The 17,532-nt window shown below is 51.8% G+C and overlaps 1 protein-coding gene across 3 annotated transcripts in view; it reads left to right on the plus strand.

Annotated features, from left to right (window-relative positions):
* NTN1 (netrin 1) overlaps positions 1-17,532 on the plus strand; it is a 193,064-nt gene that overhangs the window by 137,850 nt on the left and 37,682 nt on the right. For 2 of the 3 annotated variants that reach the window (XM_082372899.1, XM_082372898.1), the window contains exons 4-5: positions 54-203; positions 3,492-3,545. In XM_082372899.1, the coding sequence (XP_082229025.1) occupies positions 54-203; positions 3,492-3,545 (204 nt within the window). The remainder of the gene's footprint in view (positions 1-53; positions 204-3,491; positions 3,546-17,532) is intronic. The other variant, XM_082372900.1, reaches the window with a different exon arrangement.

Here is a 17,532-nt window from a genome sequence, read left to right on the forward strand (position 1 = left end):
GGTCACTCCCCGACCCACCCGCCTCTGACCCCCCTGTCGTGTGTTCTCCACAGCCTGCGATTGCCACCCTGTGGGCGCCGCTGGCAAAACCTGCAACCAGACCACGGGCCAGTGTCCCTGCAAGGATGGTGTGACTGGCATCACCTGCAACCGCTGTGCCAAGGGCTACCAGCAGAGCCGCTCCCCCATCGCCCCCTGCATAAGTATGCCAGGGCGCCCTCCTCCTGCAGGCTGGGGGGGGGTGCGGGCTCGGGGCTGGGGGGGCCCTTCCCGGACACGGGTCACCTGCATCCAGTGGGGACAGTGCTCACTGAGGTGGCCCTCTGCGCTCAGGGAGCCCGTGTGAGACCCCCCAAGGCTGCGGGGGTCTCCGCAGAGCCAGCCCATTTGTGGCTCTCTGTCCTGAAAAGACAGTTTCCTGCTCCCGGGGTGTGGGGTAAGGGGGGGAAGCAAGCCCCTCTCCTCAGCCCAGGTCCTGTTCCCATATTCCACCTTGACTCTGGGCCTGGGCCTGGGTTGGGGGGCCTGGATCAGGGGCTGCCACTGCTGCTTGGGAATTCCAGGATCCCCAGCCCCTGGCAGATTCAGAACTGAAAGGACGGACTCCACAAGGCCTCTGAGAGAAGCCGGCACGGCTCCCATGCGCCCTTCGGAAGGGTGGCAGCGCTCTATGCGGGTCCCAGAGGCCCTGGCAGGCCAACTGTCAGCCCCTTAGTTGCTGGAACTTGGGGAGGGGCGTGAGCAAGCTGGGAGGGGTCGCTCAGGGGCCTTGGCTCGGAAGAGTTTTAACATCTTACAGCTGGTAGGATTGCGCAGGTGTTACGAGCTGGATTAGCCCTGGATGGAAGTCAGGCCTGGTTGGGTGCTGGCCCCCGGCCTCAGCCTCGTTGATTCCGTGTGCAGGGCTGACCTGCGCCCAGAAAGGAGGGGGAAGAAGGCGTGAATCCTGGCCTACTAGGCAGACACCAAGGATAAGGCTGCTTTTCTGGAGCAGGAGTTAGCATGCTCTGCTCGGGGATTTGGCCCACTGCCTGTTTCTGTGTGGCTCGATGGGGTTTTGGGGGTTTTTTTTTTAAACCTTTTTAAAAAGATTGAAACAAAAATTAAAAGACTACTAATTTATGACATGCGAAAATGATATGAAAGGAAAAGTTCAGTGTTCATTAAATAAAGTTTTATGGGACCCAGCCATGCACACTTGTGCCCGTGCTACCTGTGGCTGCTTTGGGGCTCTGACGGCAGAATTGAGTAGTTGCAACAGAGACCCTACGACCTGCAGGGCCTAAAATTTTTGCCAGCTGGCCCTTGGCAGGAGAAGTCAGCCGACCCCTGCTTTAGGTTTTTCAGCATCCTGTAGCTCTGGGAGGGTACTGGCTTCTCAGGTCAGGCACAAGGGGCTTGGAACAAATAACCTGAGGCAGAAGCAGGAGGCTGGGGACCCCTCAGCCCCGCAGCTGCTTGGGGTTCTTGGAGTGACCCCCTAGATCTTGCAGGGAATGTTCTCACGCCAGGCGGGAACCTTAAACCCCCAACACCTCAGCTGCCCGACTTGGGTGCGGCCTCACGTCCAGGACACCACAAGCTGTGTGGGTTCCAGCAGCTTTTCTGACCAGTTTCTACATCAGGAGATGTTTCCTTGTTGGCAGGGGTCCAGTAACAGCGGATAACCTAAATTCAGGCCATGGGAAATTGAGCTTGGATCCATTCAGGGCAGAGCAGGTTGGAATGGGTTTTCACGACGTCTGATTGTCAGGGTCTCACAGCTTGCAAGGGTCTTTCTTTTCCGTCCATCCAAAGAGCTGCACGGTGAACATTTTTAGAAAGCTGGGAGGAAATTAGCACCACCATCTGGGCTTATGAAAACATGGAGGAAGAAAATGAGGTCTCCCTTTTAAAGGGAGTCAGGAGCTGTTGGGTTTCCCAGAAATGGCTGAAACCAACATTTCAAATCCCCAGGGGGAAAGGCCTTGAAACGGAGCTGATGTTTCAGAATTAGGGACAGAAACCTTGGGAGACTGGAGCCGTCACTTTCCAACACGCTCTGTACCCTCTCCCTTCCTCTCGCAAAGGGCGGGCTAATGCTGGGGAGAGCATTCCCACCAAGGACCTGAAAACCCGGGCCTCCATCCTGGGATTTCTGTGAGCTCTTTCTGCCGGCATCAGGCTACAGGTGCCCAGACAGTGCCTTGGACACTTGTGTCTGTTTCGGAACAGCTCTGGGAGCCCCGGGGCCCTCCGCTCACGTCCCAGAGCCAGGCCTCAGGAGCTGGACTTGGGCAGCCAGGGTGCCTCCATGGCCACTGGCCCCAGCCCCATTCCTGGACTTGTAAGATTAGGCTGGGCTGTCTGGATTTCCCTCTGGAATGTTCCTGCTGGGCCAGGTAGCTCATGAAGGCTCAGAGAGGGCCTGGTACGAGGCCCGGCTTCTTAATGAGCTGCTGTGACGGGGCACCTGTAGCTTGTTGTCGCTGATAAAATCACCTGAGAGCACGATTTGACTCCGAATCGAGGGCTGGGTCTTCTGCCTGTTCCTTCTGAAGGTGCAGAGGCTGGCTTCTGTGGGTGATCCTCACGTTTGCCCCCAGGCCCGGGTATTCCATCTCGACCCCCCCCAAGCCTCAGATTGCAGCTAATCTAGAGTCTGGGGTTCTGAGGGAGGTCTTACCCCTAATAGTCAGATGGTGGCCAGAATCAGTGGGATTCGTGGAGGCCTCTGTGACCCCCTGTTCACATGGTCACTCAGCAGGGGAGTTGGGTCCCTGTCCCTCAGGGACTTTCAGTTCGTGGTTTGGCCTCATCTAGAAAAAGGAAGCCGGGGACGTGAAGCCTGGGTCTTCCCAGAGGCTGCCTGAACCTCCTCACGTTTTCTGAGCACCAGGCGGGAGCTTGTAGAAACTAGTTGCCGTTCTAGGTAGGAGAGGAATGGTCCCCAAAAAGCACATGCTTCTGTCAGGCCCTACAGTCTTCCGTATTGTCAGTCTTTTCTGCCCGCCGAGAAAATGCCTTAGCTTCTGAGATGCAAGATGTGAGCCCATGGGAACTTGGGCCAGGGGTGCAGGCCCCTCTCTGCACATGGAAGACACCTCCCAGCCTCTCACATGTCACCCCTGCCATGGACCCCTTCCCCACCAGTGAGTCAAGGTCAGACCGGGCCACGCAGCACCATTGTGATGAGCAGGGGGCCCGGGGACCCCTCTCTCTGCCCCAGGGGCCGAGGTGAGTCAACAACACGCAGACAGCAGAGGGGTCAGGGTCCTGCCTTCCCCTCGATCCTGTCCCTGCCAGGCGGAGGGACGGCTTCCAGAAGAGAGCAGGTAGGGTGCCCGGGCCTCCACGCCGGCTTTCCCTTCCTCCCTGACCGTCCTCTCCTGGGGCGAGGAGTGGGGCTGGGAGGGAGGGCCCAGGAAGGCTGGAAGGAGTCTGCACTGCGCTCGTTCTTTTCTAACATGTTCTTATTGTTTCCCCTTCCTCCCATCCTGAACCCCACAAAGAGATCCCCGTGGCACCGCCGACCACTGCAGCCAGCAGCGTGGAGGAGCCCGAAGGTAGGCTTCCCCCTTTGCTGCTTTCCTGCTTTTGCTGTGGGGTGGGGTGGGGCCTGGGGAAGGGGGTTAGAGGGGCCAGACTCCTCTGAACCACCATCGGGGTGCTGGTTGGTATGAGTGGTACCCCTGGGCTGGATTGAGGAGGATGGAGCCACAGGGCATTTTTCTGCGATGTCCCTTCCAAGAATGGTGCCTAAGGCTAGCCTGTCTCCCAAGCCTGGGACCCTCAAAGCCACGTTCCTCCTGCTCAGCCAGCGAGGGTAAGAAGCTGCCTTCCAGCCCAGGGCCACCTGAGCTGGGGGTAACTCCTTTCGGGGTTGCAGAGAAGGAAGGAGATGGGTGGTGGGGATGAAAAAGGCATTCTAGAGCATTGGGGTCCACAAACAGAACTGGGGGGGAGGGCATGAATCGGGACAGGAAGAGACTCACCCCCTCACTGTCCCTTCCTTCTAACTGAAATCAAGAGTTTCCTGGAAAAAAAAAAAAAAAGGCTTTCCTGGTGGTCCAGTGGTTAGGAGTCCGCACTTCTATTGCAGGGGACGTGGGTTCGATCCCTGGTTGAGGAACTAAGATCCTGCATGCTGTGTGGTGTGACCTAAAAAAAACAAAACAAAACAGTTTTCTTTATTGCAAAGGTGGGCCACAAACCATAGCCAGGCCAGCAACATCAGTGATTTGGCCACCAGCAGAAATCCCAGCCGTTTTCACATCACGTTAGAGTTGGTGCAGCTATCATGGAATATTATTTATGCTCACTAAATTGCTTCAGAATGATGGAAGTTACCAGACCCGCTGCTAGATCCTGATTTATAATCGTTAATAAAGAAACACATACATTACGTAACTGTACCATAAATCTGGGGTTTTGGAAATATTTGGGTTAAGTGTATTTCAGTATTTATTAGTTTCCTTTGTAGTCCTATGGATTTTATTTCTGCATTTAAAAACATTACTGTGAGAAAGTAAAAATATCACTGTGACGTCCGTGGACGTCACCAGTCCTTGGTACAAGAAGGGCCACCCAGTCCTGGCTTTGGGTACAGAGAGGGATCGGGGCCTGGCTGGAGGGGGCACCAGAAGAGCAGGCCATGCTGTACCCAGCGCCCTGGGCCTGTGGTCACATGGGGCTTTTGTGTACTGGTACTTGGAGTAGGAGTGGGAATGGGGGGCAGGAATGGTGACAGTGGGGCCCTGCAGGGACATTGGTGTCAGCTCTGGGAACCCCTTTGCTCCTCCCCAGATCCACCTGTTGGGGAGGTCTGTGCACCCATGTGGTCACCTGAATACTTTAGTTTTTTAATTTTTTACTTTTACTTTTTGGCCACGTGGCACAGCCTGCGTGATCTTAGTTCCCCGACCAGGGATCGAACCTGCGCCCCCTGCAGGCGGACCACTGGACCGCCAGGGAAGTCCCCACCTGAATACATTAGAATAGACTGGATTTTTTTGAATATTGGCCATGCCCTGGGAACTTGAGAGAAAACGGATTCAGAACTTGGATGTGCGCCATCACCAAACAGCCCTCAAAGAGGAAAGGACAGAAAATTTCAGGGAGTGCTGGAGGCTACACCGGGGAAAACCAAGATATTTTGGTGTTGGGTGGTTGGGCAGAGTCTTCCATCACCTTCGGTTGAGCCTCGGGGGACACTTACAGGAGAAATAGTGCTGGGAAGGGGATGAAGGAAGCAGCATCACGGGTGCCTGGGAGGCAGGAGGAGGAAGCTCTTTGGTAAAAACACAAAAGGAACAGCCCAGTTCGTTCAGCTCTCAGGTAGAGCAGTTGTGAAGCGAGAAGACACTTCCAGTTAATGTAGTCGCGATTCTTACTTCCTTGCTGTGACATGAGTCCCGTCAGAACTCACCGGGGCTGAGAACACCGCTCATCCAAGGACAAGGCATGTCTTCACCCTCTCCCTCTCTCTCTCTCACCTCCCATTTTTCTGGTCCTTGCAACCTTGTCTTTCAGTTTCTTGCAGTGGTTTTGGCTTTTTCCTTCCACTTTAGAAATGGGGAAATGGAAACAAAAATAGAGGAGAAGCAAAAAACAACTCATGAGATTTCTGTACACACCACAAGAAGCTGGTATAAAGCATGCAACGATCTCCGCTCAACCAGACAAAAGATTCCTGGGCAACTAACAAACACTTGTAGCATTTTTCTTTGAAAAGTCTTTATCAACTCTCAGTTAACTTTTCTGACTCCTTTTGATTTTGTCACTGTTTATTTCCTTTCTTCTTTCTGGATGTTTAAAAACATGGTTTAAATGGATGCAAACAGTAAATGAACACCCTTTAACAAAGTGCTTTCTCCACAGAGGGGCTAAGTGAGCAGGTGTGATGTTTGCTGGGATCCTGTGTCCTTGGCCAGACCCTTTGTGACCTTCTCTGGGTCTCCGAATGGTCAGGATCTGTGACGCTTTTTCTGGAGAACTCGGGCCAGGTCTAGACTGCGGGCGCTGGGACTCTGGGGTCTGCTACCACAAAGAGGCCCTGCTCTCCTTATCTCAGCAGGAGGGACGTCATGGGCAGGAGGCCAGGGGGCCCCCTGGGGAGCGGGGCCTGGGAGCTCAGTACTTCCAAGCCTGTCGATTCTTGCAGTGTTTGAATAGGGAAGGCCTCCGTGCTGGGCTGCCTGAGAAAAGCTTGTTTACTTTTGCCTGCGGAACAGAGGAGAATTAATAAACCAAGAATTTGTCCTGAAAGCTGATGGACATAACCTCCCCCTGAACCCATCCCCTTGAAGGGCCAGCTCACTCCGGGAATGCTGTCCACCTGCTGGCTAAGCTGGCTGGTACCCCGTCTCGGGGCAGGGAGGCGAGGAACCCTGTGCCCGTGGGAAGCCTGGGGCCAGGAGGGAGATGGGGCCACCGACGCTAAACCCATCTACTTGTGGTTGTAGAGACCTCCACCGCCCGCCTTCCCTTGCCCTGCATCAACTCCGAGGTAGCTGTCGGAGTTTGTTTGGTTTGTGGGGACCCCTTGGTTTAGCAGAAGGAACACTGTCTTGGAGCCGGGAGATCTGAGGTTGAGTCTCCCCTGGCTGTGAGGCCTTGGACAGAGCAAAGACTTCTCTTTTCTGCTTCCTTGAAGGATGAAGGGGTGGGACCAACGGTCCTGGGCCCTCCCCACCCTGCTTCTCCTGGGAGGATTGAACTTCTCCTGCTAATCAGCTTTCTTCTTCCTTGTAAATGCCTGCTTGCTCCCCTCCCCCCTCTGCTGACCAGCTTCTTCCACGGGCCTTGCAGATCCCCATGAGCAGAGGCACGCAGGTAAACAGTTAACACCTGGCTGGGGCGGGGCCTGATGTATAGCATTTGCTGCTTTCCCTGGTATAAACGGCTCCCACGTGGGAGCCCACGTGAGCCTCCCCCGGGGACTGAATGTAGACGCCGGAACCAAGAAGTCCTGAGGGAGGAAGGGCCGCCTCTCAGCGGGGTCGGAAAGCTGCTGACTTCAGCTGGCCTCCTGGGCTTGAAGGGGCATATGGCTGCCGTCCGAGTGGAAGCTGGACCCAGGATGGAGGTACGAGAGTGAACGACCAGCTCTTCCCCGTCGCCCCCAACTGGGTCTGCGGGCCACCCTCTGGCCCAGTTGCACTCACCCCCTTTGGGGCCCCGAGTGGTGCCCTTTGCCAGCTGCTCCAGTGGTCCCGCGGGGGGTGGGGGTGGCTTTTGAGGCCCCCCCGGCAGCCGTTCGGGGGAGCCTGGCGGCTGAACCTACGGGAGCCGCCCCGCCTCAGGTGCTGCCGGGTGTGGGGTGGGAGTGGGCTGAGAGATGTCACCTCTGGTGGCCTTGCAGCACCTCCATTTTTTTCATGGAAGGTAATTGGGTTTTTATAGACCTGCCGCTGGATAAACTTGGGTTGTTCTCATTTTAGGCTTTGGTTTTCCAGGGTAGGGGGTAGGTTGGGTGAGTAGAGGAAATGAGTTGATAAGAGTTGAACGCAGTATTGGCTGAGTGTTCGGGCTGTGGGGGGCGGGGGGGAAGGGCACTGAGCTGGGAGTTCTGCCTGGTCTTGTTTCCTCCCCTGTGAACCGGGGTCATGATAACCCTGTTGTGTACGGTTGTTGTGGGGATTAAATGAGATGCTCTGGGTAAAGCCTTTGGTTCAGTGGCGGGCTTATCCTAAGTGCTCAGTAAAAAAGCAATGGAGGGGCTTCCCTGGTGGTGCAGTGGTTAAGCATCCGCCTGCCAATGCAGGGGACGCGGGTTTGAGCCCTGGTCCGGGAAGACCGCACATGCCGCAGAGCAACTAAGCCCGTGAGCCACAACTACTGAGCCTGTGCTCTAGAGCCTGCGAGCCACAGCTACTGAAGCCCGCGTGCCTAGAGCCCGTGCTCCGCAACCAGAGAAGCCACTGCAATGAGAAGCCCGTGCACCGCAACAGAGAGTAGCCCCCGCTCGCCGCAACTAGAGAAAAGCCCGAGTGCAGCAATGAAGACTCAGTGCAGCCAAAAATAAATAAAAATTTAAAAAAAAAATTTTTTTTTAAAGCAATGGAACGCCATGGAAAATACAAACACTGCAGTGTATGGAAGGGTTGAGCTGAGCTGAAGTCTCTTAGCTCCTCACCAGGGATGTGGGTTTGCGTGAGGACAGGTGTAGAGAGTCAGCCAGAGGGAGGGCTCTTGAGAAGAACTTGATTGGGAACAGGTGGGGCTGCCCAAGGCAGAAGCGAGGTGGCCTCCTCACAGACTGTAAGACCCTGTTAAAGACTGGAAATCAATTAAAGGGCTTGACTTCACCATAGCCAAAAGGTGGAAACAGCCCAATATTTACCTTTGGGACAGAATGGATGGTGGCAGAATGGATAAACTCCATGCAGTATATCCAGACAGTAGAATATCATGCAGCCATAAAAAGGAATGAAGTACTGGCACATGCTATAACTTGGACGAACCTTGAAAATATTATGCTGAGTGAAAGAAGCCAGACACAAAAGGCCACACAGTGTATGATTCTATTTATGTGAAATGCCCAGAATAAGCAAATCCAGAGACAGAAAGATTAGTGGTTGCCGAGGACTGGGAGGAGGGACGGATGGGGAGTGACTGTCTCTTGGGTACAGGCTTTCCTTTTGGGGTGACAGAAAGTTCTGGAACTAGAGAGTGGTGATGGGTAACGTTGTGAATATACTTAATGCCACTGAAATTGTACATTTAAAAATCGTAAATTTCATGTTATGTGTGTTTTACTACAGTTTTTTAAAAGTTGAGTTTTTGAGGTCAGGGTGCAGGGGTGCAGGGAATCTGGTTTGTTTGGGTGGAGAGCAGGAGCCCTGGGGACAGGGCGCTGGGGCTCGGGCAACCGTGGGGGACATGCTTGCCTTCCTGACCTCTTGCTCCCTGGGAGACTTTTGAGGCTGGGGGGCCCACTTAGTACCTCCCCACTTCGTCTCCAAGCTCAGCCAACATGGGGGGAATGGCGGACGCCCTCTGTTGCCTTCCAGACGTATGGCAGTGGCCGTGTTAAAAGTGTTAGGTTGAAAAGGTCTGACTGCACAGCCTGCATCCTTTTAGAGTCATCTGAGGAGAGGATGTGGTTCCCTGGGTCCCGGGTAAGGGAGCCATTGGTACTCCCGGTATAGGAGAGAGGCACCTGTGCGTCCATGGCGGGGAGCTAGGATCACCGACCATATCACTTGTAAGCAGCTCGTGCCACTTGTAAGAAGGAGGTCTGTTAATTGACTGAGTGCTGATTGGTTTTCAAAAGATGGTGTGACACAGGATGTAGGGCTGTCCGGGGTCAGCTGTATGAGTAAATGGCTGTCAGATAAGTATTATCCCGGGAAGTGTTTGGACCAGACCCAGGAGTAAAGATAGATCGATTCTGGCTCAATGAAGGAGGAGGAGACGACATTTATATCATGCTTGCTACGCGCTCAGCACTATTCCAGATTCTTAGCCATTTAATCATTTCTTCCACCCAGGTGAGGTAGATACTGCTGTTACCCCATTTTACGTAGGAGAAACTGAGGCACAGAGAGGTCAGTGAGCTGGAATCCCAGCCAAGGTCTCCTGGCCTCAGAGTCTGTGAGTGACATTAACCTCCCCATCATCATTCTGCCTCTCAGTAGTCATGCTGGTTGGTCAATTTAGGGTAATTTAAAAATATATAAATATATATATATATACACACACACTTAAGTGTATACACACACACACACACACCTGACTGTGTGGTAACATCCTACCAAGAGAGAAGACAAACTTGTGCGTCTGCAGGGGACCTGAAACCAAGGTAGAGATGGAGGTACAGCCGGTTAAAAGCCACTGTCTTCCACAGGTGCCCGTTACAGTGGCCCTTGGGAGGGAGGGTGGATGGCTGGGGGGCTGGCGTGGCTGAGGCCACAGGGTCTGGGCTTGGGAGAACCAGTTAGCAGTGACCCGTCGCTTTGGTCGCAAGGCAGCCGAGGGAGACGGGCACATGGATCAGCTTATACCTGAAAACAGGTGTGGGGTGGAGGTGGGAAGGGCCTCTGTGCCTTCCTCAGAGCCTTGTGTCATAACACGTGCCTGTAGAGACTCCGCTGAAAACTGTTAAAACTGGTGAGAGAATTGTGCAGAGAGACCATTACAGAATTAACATACAAAGTAACTTTTCTTATGTATCAGCAATTACAGAACCATGTCAGAGCAAGTGAAAAGCATAGAATGGGATATCTGGCCTGTAGTTAAGTGTTCGACGAATGTCAGTTTTTTTTTGGTTTTTTTATATTAATTAATTAATTAATTATTTTTTTTGGCTCTGTTGGGTCTTCGTTTCTGTGCGAGGGCTTTCTCTAGTTGCGGCGAGCGGGGGCCACTCTTCATCGCCGTGCGCAGGCCTCTCACTATCGCGGCCTCTCTTGCTGCGGAGCACAGGCTCCAGACGCGCAGGCTCAGTAGTTGTGGCTCACGGGCCCAGTTGCTCTGCGGCATGTGGGATCTTCCCAGACCAGGGCTCGAACCCATGTCCCCCTGCATTGGCAGGCAGATTCTCAACCACTGCGCCACCAGGGAAGCCCAAATGTCAGTTTTTAAATGATAATGGGAACAAACTCCCAATTAGAACAGCAACAAAAATATCAAATACACAGAGATAAACATAGCAATAAAAGTACAGACAGTATTTTTTTTAAAGGGTAAAACTTTCCCAAGGGACACTAACGATCTTACCATGTCCCAGGAGGGCAAGACTCAAAATTGTACCATGTCAGTTCTCCCTGAAATCTGTAAGTTTAGCATAATTCTACTCAAAACATCTCAATTGGGTAGGATGTGATTCTTAATGGCCAAGAATGTTTTTAAAAAGAAAAGTGATGAAGGGTGACTTGCCCTAACAGATTTTTTAAATATTGTAAACAGGATATTTACATTAGTGTGATCCTGGCATAGGAATAGAGAAACCACGAAAGCTGAGTAGAAAGTCCAGAAATAGACTCAAATATAAACATAAGAACTTGTGTATGATAAAGCTGTGATCATAAATCAGTGAGAAAAAGGAGGAGTCAATCGGTAAACGGTGCTGGGAAAATGGCTATTTATTTTCAAATAATAAAATTAAATTTCTCCTTCATGCTGTGAACTCATAAATCCCAATGAATTTTTTTTTTTAAAGGAAGGATTGTTTAGTTAGGTTTTCCTAAATGCTTGTCTCTTTTTTTAAAAAAATAATTATTTATTTATTTACTTATTTATTTATTTTTGGCTGTGTTGGGCCTTCGTTTCTGTGCGAGGGCTTTCTCTAGTTGCGGCAAGCGGGGGCCACTCTTCATCGCGGTGCGCGGGCCTCTCACTATCGCGGCCTCTCTTGTTGCGGAGCACAGGCTCCAGACGCGCAGGCTCAGTAGTTGTGGTGCACGTGTTTAGCTGCTCCGCGGCATGTGGGATCTTCCCAGACCAGGGCTCGAACCCGTGTCCCCTGCATTGGCAGGCAGATTCTCAACCACTGCGCCACCAGGGAAGCCCTGAAATGTATCTTTAAAATGAATTCTTGGGACTTCCCTGGTGGTCCAGTAGGTAAGACTCCACGCTTCTGATGCAGGGGGCATGGATTCAATCTCTGGTTGGGGAACTAAGATCCCACATGCTGTGGGGCGTGGCCAAAAAAATAATAATAATTAAAAAAATAAAATAAAATGAATTCTTAAAAGTTCTAGAATAAAGCATATCAGTATCAGTGTAATCTTGGGGTAAAGAATGCTTTCTAGATAGGATACAAAAGCAAGAAATCATAAAGGGAAAGATTTTAACTAGATAAAAATAGAAAACGTCTATACCTCAAAAATCTCTATAAGCAACATAAGGCAAACTAAAAGCTGAAAAACATAAATTTTTAACATGGATGACCAAAGATTAATATCCTCAATAAAGAACTTTTACAGTTCACTGAAAAAGAGATCCTAATACAAAACTGAGCTGAGAAAATGAACTAGAAATTCAGAGAATTTATACAAATGGCAATAAGCATCTGAAGTATTACACTTACTAGTAATAAAGAAATAATATTAACAAGAATACCATTTTAAAAACCTTATTAAATTGATGCTGTTTAGAAAGCAAAAAGTGATTCCCAGTGTTGAAAGGGTTAGGGAAACAGGCACTCACCTGCTCTGGTGATGGGGGGGCAACGTGGTGCCAAGTTTATAAAGGGCGATTTAGCATCATGTATCAAAATGTATCTTTAGCCTCATCCTTTCACTTCTAGGAATTTAGCCTAAGGGAATAGTGATGTGTCACAAGACTTTGCTTCGAGGTAGCTTATTGCAGCATTGTTCATAATAACAAAAGAGGGAAACGACCAAATGTCTTTCAGTAGCATTTTAGTGACTCACTTATGGGATATCCATATAATTATGTTGTAGGAGAATTTTTGAACATGAAATGAAAAGATACAATATATCTCCGAAGCAGGTTATACATCTGATTACACACGGAGGGTCAACTTTGGCGAAAAGACTGGCTTACAGAGCATTTCAAAGAAACTATTTCATTGTGCTCATATATTCCGGTAGTTCTCAGCCTGGGGCTGTTTTGCCCCCAGGGGGACATTTGGACATTACTGGAGATACTTTTGGTTGTCACAGCTAGGGGGAGGGCGCTACTGGCATCTAGTGGGTTGAGGCCAGGGATGCTGTTAAACATCCTGCATCGCACAGGGCAGCCCCCATGGCAGTGAGTTATCCAGCCCCAAGTGCTAATAGTAGTGCCGAGGTTGAGAAACCCTGGTGTGTTTTTTTTGCAGGATGACATCCATGTGGTCTCTCCAAAAGTATTAAGGCAGGTGCTACTGCTGCATTGGACCCGCTCGTTTATTAGTTATGCATCGTATTAAGTCGATGCCGCTGAGGGCTTAGAAAGTGAAGTTTTCTGAAGTCAGCAAACATTTCCTGCATGATCACAGGAAATGCTGTGCTCACATATAGCCAAGTGTTTGCCTGGTCCTTTTTCCATGGTGAATTTTAGCCCAACCTAATATGACATTTATCCAAAATTCTGAGCTTTACTATATATTACTGTATTTTGAATTCGTGTGATTTAATTGTTTATTAAAATTTTTATCGTGAAAAATCTCGGAGCAGTGGTGAGAATAGAGTGGTTAGACCTCCACGTTCGTATCACTTCGATTTAACATCGTGTCCCATTTACTTCAGCAATTTTTTTTTTTTTGCTGAAATATCTTCCAAGAAAAGCTTAGACGTTATGCCATTTCACCCCTAAATATTTCAGAATTCCTTTTCTGAAAAAGAAGAACATTTCTCACATCTTCGCGACAGCATTATTGCACCTAACAAAACTAACAAAAATGCTTTAGTATCATCTGATGCCCAATCCACCTTCCGGCTTTCTTGGTCGTCCCCCAAATGTCTTTTACAGCTGGTCTACTCAGTGGTTTAATTATTAAAACATTATGCAGTCGTGAGCTACACAAAGTATTATATTTAGAAGCGCATCAGGGTCCTGGTCGCGGGGAGGCTTGGGCCGCTTCTGAGGCTAGAACGCACGCGGAGTGATGGGTCGGATGAAAAGTGCTACGCAGGTGTTACCTATCATCATTGTTAACTTCATGGTCTAAAGGAAAAGGCGTGGCCACGTCCGGCCTGAAGTTTGGGCTTTGGGGCTGGGGGTGGGGTGAGAGCTCTGGGCCTCCTTTAAGGGAGTGTCCCCAAGGAAGGGGCACCTCCACAGCAGAAGGGACAAGGGAGCCAGTCACCGTCATAAATCCTTGCCACTTCCCTCCGTGGGAAGCAGAGGGTGCTGGAGCTAAAAGCCGATCAGCGGTGACTTCAGGTGCCAGCGGGGCTGGAGGATTCTGGTTGTGGAGCTGGCGTCTGTGTTTCTGGTGTGGCACAGCATTCCTGGCCTGTCCTCCAGACGTTTGCGATCATCACATGTGCTCTGGGGGCAAAACAGCCTCTGCTTGGTAAGCCCGGATTTCCTGACATCAGCCCAGTTCCCCAGAACCCTCTGGGAAAGGAACCAGAGGCTGAGCCAGGGCACATGGGGGCTCTTCTCTCGAGCGGGACCTGCCCACTCCACCCGCCCTGGCTGGAGACCAGATTGATCCGTATGTGTTAGGTTGGACCAAATGGAATTGTCATTTTATTCGACCATTTGTGACACACAGAAATGGCAGTTTCACATGGTGCAACTTACTCTTTCCATCCCCTCAGCCAGGAGACCCTGCTCTGAGCAGCCTGCATGAACCAGTTTCTCCCTCTGTCTGTCAGTCTGTCTGTCTGCCTGCCTGTCTCGCTCTGATTTTCTAGACTGTCTCTCTACCTCTGGGTCTTCCCTCTGCCTTTGTCTCTGTCTCTCTTCCCCACCACCTTCCTTATTCCCTCACTTTCCCCATCTCCTCCCCCCTCCCCCTTCCCTCCCCTCCCCTCTTTGGGGCTTGCACAAAGGGCCAGGGCAGAGGTCAGGCTGGGGTGAGCAGGGCCCAGAGAGAGCCACTGGGGGCCTCCCCCGGGGGAGCACAAAGGAAGCCATTTGCATGGGGGGTTTCGGGACCCTCATTGTTCCCCTGTGGCTGGGCTTTTGCAGGTGGAGCTGCCAGCAGCCTTGGAGGAGGATAAAGGGATGAGTTGGGAGGCCAGAGAAGCATGTGGGGGAGGAATATTTAGCCCTTCTGGGAGCTCTTCCCACCAGGGACTCAAGGGGGTTGGCTGATGGGAATGGGGCAAGTGACAGGTGTCAGTGAGAGAGAGGATTGGAATCCCCAGGACCCGCCCTGTGTCACGAGGATGTCACAGGGTCCTTGACTGCAGAGGCTGGGGGTTGGGGGCTTGCAGGCTGCAGAGCTAGGCTGAGGCAGGGTGGATGCCGAGACCCTATCCCCACCCTGCAGGGTGGCCCCCTGCCCAAAGCCGTGCCCGGAACCTCCCTTGGGATTCCTGTCCAGGTCGCGGGCTGGGCGCTGGTGGGAGGGGACACACAGTAACACACTGTGCCGGCGTCACAGTCCGTCCCCTCTCTGGATTGCTGTTGGGCTCGGCCCCTGCAGAACCTCAGATGCCACTGACGTTAGTAAAGGCCTCCACCCCCAACCCCGGAGGTGGTCCCTTTGATTTATTAAATACCCTGCTGGATTTAAAACTACTCCAGACTTGATAATAATAGTAGTAATGCATTAGTCCACTTGGGCTGCTGTAACAAAAGACCGTAGAAAGGTGGCTTAAACAACAGAAATTTATTTTCTCAAAGTTCTGGAGGGTGTAAGTCCAAGATCAGGGTGCCAGCACAGTTGGGTTTTGGCCAGGACCCTCTTCTGGCTTGCAGACTGTCGACTTCTTGCTGTGTCCTCACCTGGCGGGGAGAGAGCTCTCTGGTGTCTCTTCTTATAAGGGCCCTAATTCCATCCTCATGGGCCCCACCCCCATGACCTCATAGAACCTTAATTACCCCTCAAAGGCTCCACCTTCAAACACCATCACTTTGGGGGTTAGGGCTTCAACATGGGAATGTTGGTGGGACACAGTTCTGTCCGTGGCAAGTGATATTGACAGCAATGTTAAATGCCGTCGTTAAGAGCAGGGATTTTGAGTTTTTCATGACCCTCCCCCCACCCCAGTGACCCAATTAAAGTGTCCTTCAGGCCACTTGATAGCTTTGGGCTCAGTCTTCTCAATGAAATGAAGGTGTTGGGCTAATGATCTATTCGGCCCCTTCCCACTCAGTATTTCCAGGTCCCAGCTAGTTGGGAGGCTGGTTGGGAGACTGTGATCGCAGGGCCTTATGGTCATAGAACCCGGGTGGTTGCCTTGGGGGCTCTTTCAGGGCTGTGTTGAGGGGACCCTGAGGGATTTGGACCAGGGATGGTGCCCAGACCCAGGGGAGGGAAAGCCAAGAGGAGAATGGATGGGGGATGTTGCCTGCCCACTATGCAGGCGTCCTCCCTGCTGTGGGCATGGACCTTCAGTGTTGGCAGGACCAGCGTGGCCTTGAGGTGGAGGAGGCTACCAGCTGCCCCCTACCACCTGATACGAAGCACAGACTGTCCCCACCCCCCGCCCCACCTCCTCTCCAGCAGGACTCTCTGCTGCCTGTCTCGCTGCTTCTAAAGCTACGGGTGTGGCCTATGAAACTAGTCCCACTCTGCCCTGAGGGGTGACCACACAGATCAGGGGCCCTGTGTCTTTTGCCCCCAGGGCAGGGCTTTATCGCAGTAAGAGCACTGGATCTGCCTCTGGGGAGGCGCAGTGGGGCACTGCCCCCTTCCAGTTCCTTCCATGGGAGGGGTCAGCTTCTCCTCAGGGAAGGTGATGGCCAGTGTGATGTGCACTGTTTTGTGGGCTCCGCTCAAGAGTAAAGTGTGTTGTAGGATCGAGGAAAGGAGAGAGCTGTTTCGTTTGCAGAGGTTGGAAATGAATCGGGGTCTGAAACGAATTTATTTTGCGCTAAGAGGTATCTGAAAATCGGTGGCGCGCTGGAGCTGGCGCACACCTGCTCCCGAGAGCTGACTGTCGGTATCTCTTCCCAGCTCTGTGCTCAGGGCATCCTGCTGGCAGTTTGAAATTGGCCACGCTGGGAATATTTACACCTTGGAAATTGGCACAAGCTACGAATCAAGGCTTTTTCTTCCCAGAGAGCAGGTGGTTACACATTTCTCAGCGTTTCTCCTGAAAGGCATCTTGGGAGTGGAATTTTGTCTCTTGATACCAGTAGGCAACCTAGAGATAGCTCATCCGATCTGGCCTCCACATTTGACAGATGGGAAGACTGAGGCCCAGAGGACAGCGACTTGGCCGAGGTCACACAGTGGGTTGATGGCAGAACCTAGGTGAGGACCCAGGTCTCCCATCTCCCAAGTTTCCGTGGACCATAGTGCCTCAAGCCAGCATCCTTTCAAGCGGTAAGCTGTGGAGAGAAATCAGACATGGGGACTTGGAAAAGATTCCTCTTGCTGAAGAGAGGTGAGAAATTCCTAAGTGTTTGGGGCAGCAGATTTAGTGGAAGCTGCTTTAAAGTTTCCTCCAAGCCAGGCTGGGTTAGATTTCCACTCATTGCCATCCTACCCGCTCCCCCAGCAGGTGGGACACAGCCCTAGTTTCCTGGCATTCCTTCTGTCCCGTGAGGTCACCTCCTTCAGTCCCAGGGTTGGAAAGTTGTACTTCAGCATCTAAAATCTCCCTGCAGGCGAGGACATCTTCACCAGATGGAGAGACCTCTGAGAAGGTGGCGATCCTTTTAGGCCCGATAATCTAGGATTGTCTTGGCTCTGGACTTCATCCCTGTCCTTCCTCCTCTTTGTGGCAAAGGTACTGCTGTGGACGGGGGAAGAGGTGCAGTGCCAGCCGTTCATTTGGGTTGTCAGGGGCCCCAAGACAGGGATTCTTGTGACATGATTTATTGAGAGGATGATCTCAGGAGAAACTAGTAAGGGGGTGAGGGGGGCAGGGCAGGGGAAGAAGCTAGGAAAACGTGCGGGTTCAGAAGTCTGGCCTCAGCCTGTTTCCATGGGCGGTCTAGACAGTGAATCACCCCAAAGGAGTTGTCCTGCTTACG

The sequence above is a fragment of the Balaenoptera borealis genome (assembly GCF_965194805.1).
Source record: "Balaenoptera borealis genome assembly, chromosome: 20".
Taxonomy (NCBI): domain Eukaryota; kingdom Metazoa; phylum Chordata; class Mammalia; order Artiodactyla; family Balaenopteridae; genus Balaenoptera; species Balaenoptera borealis.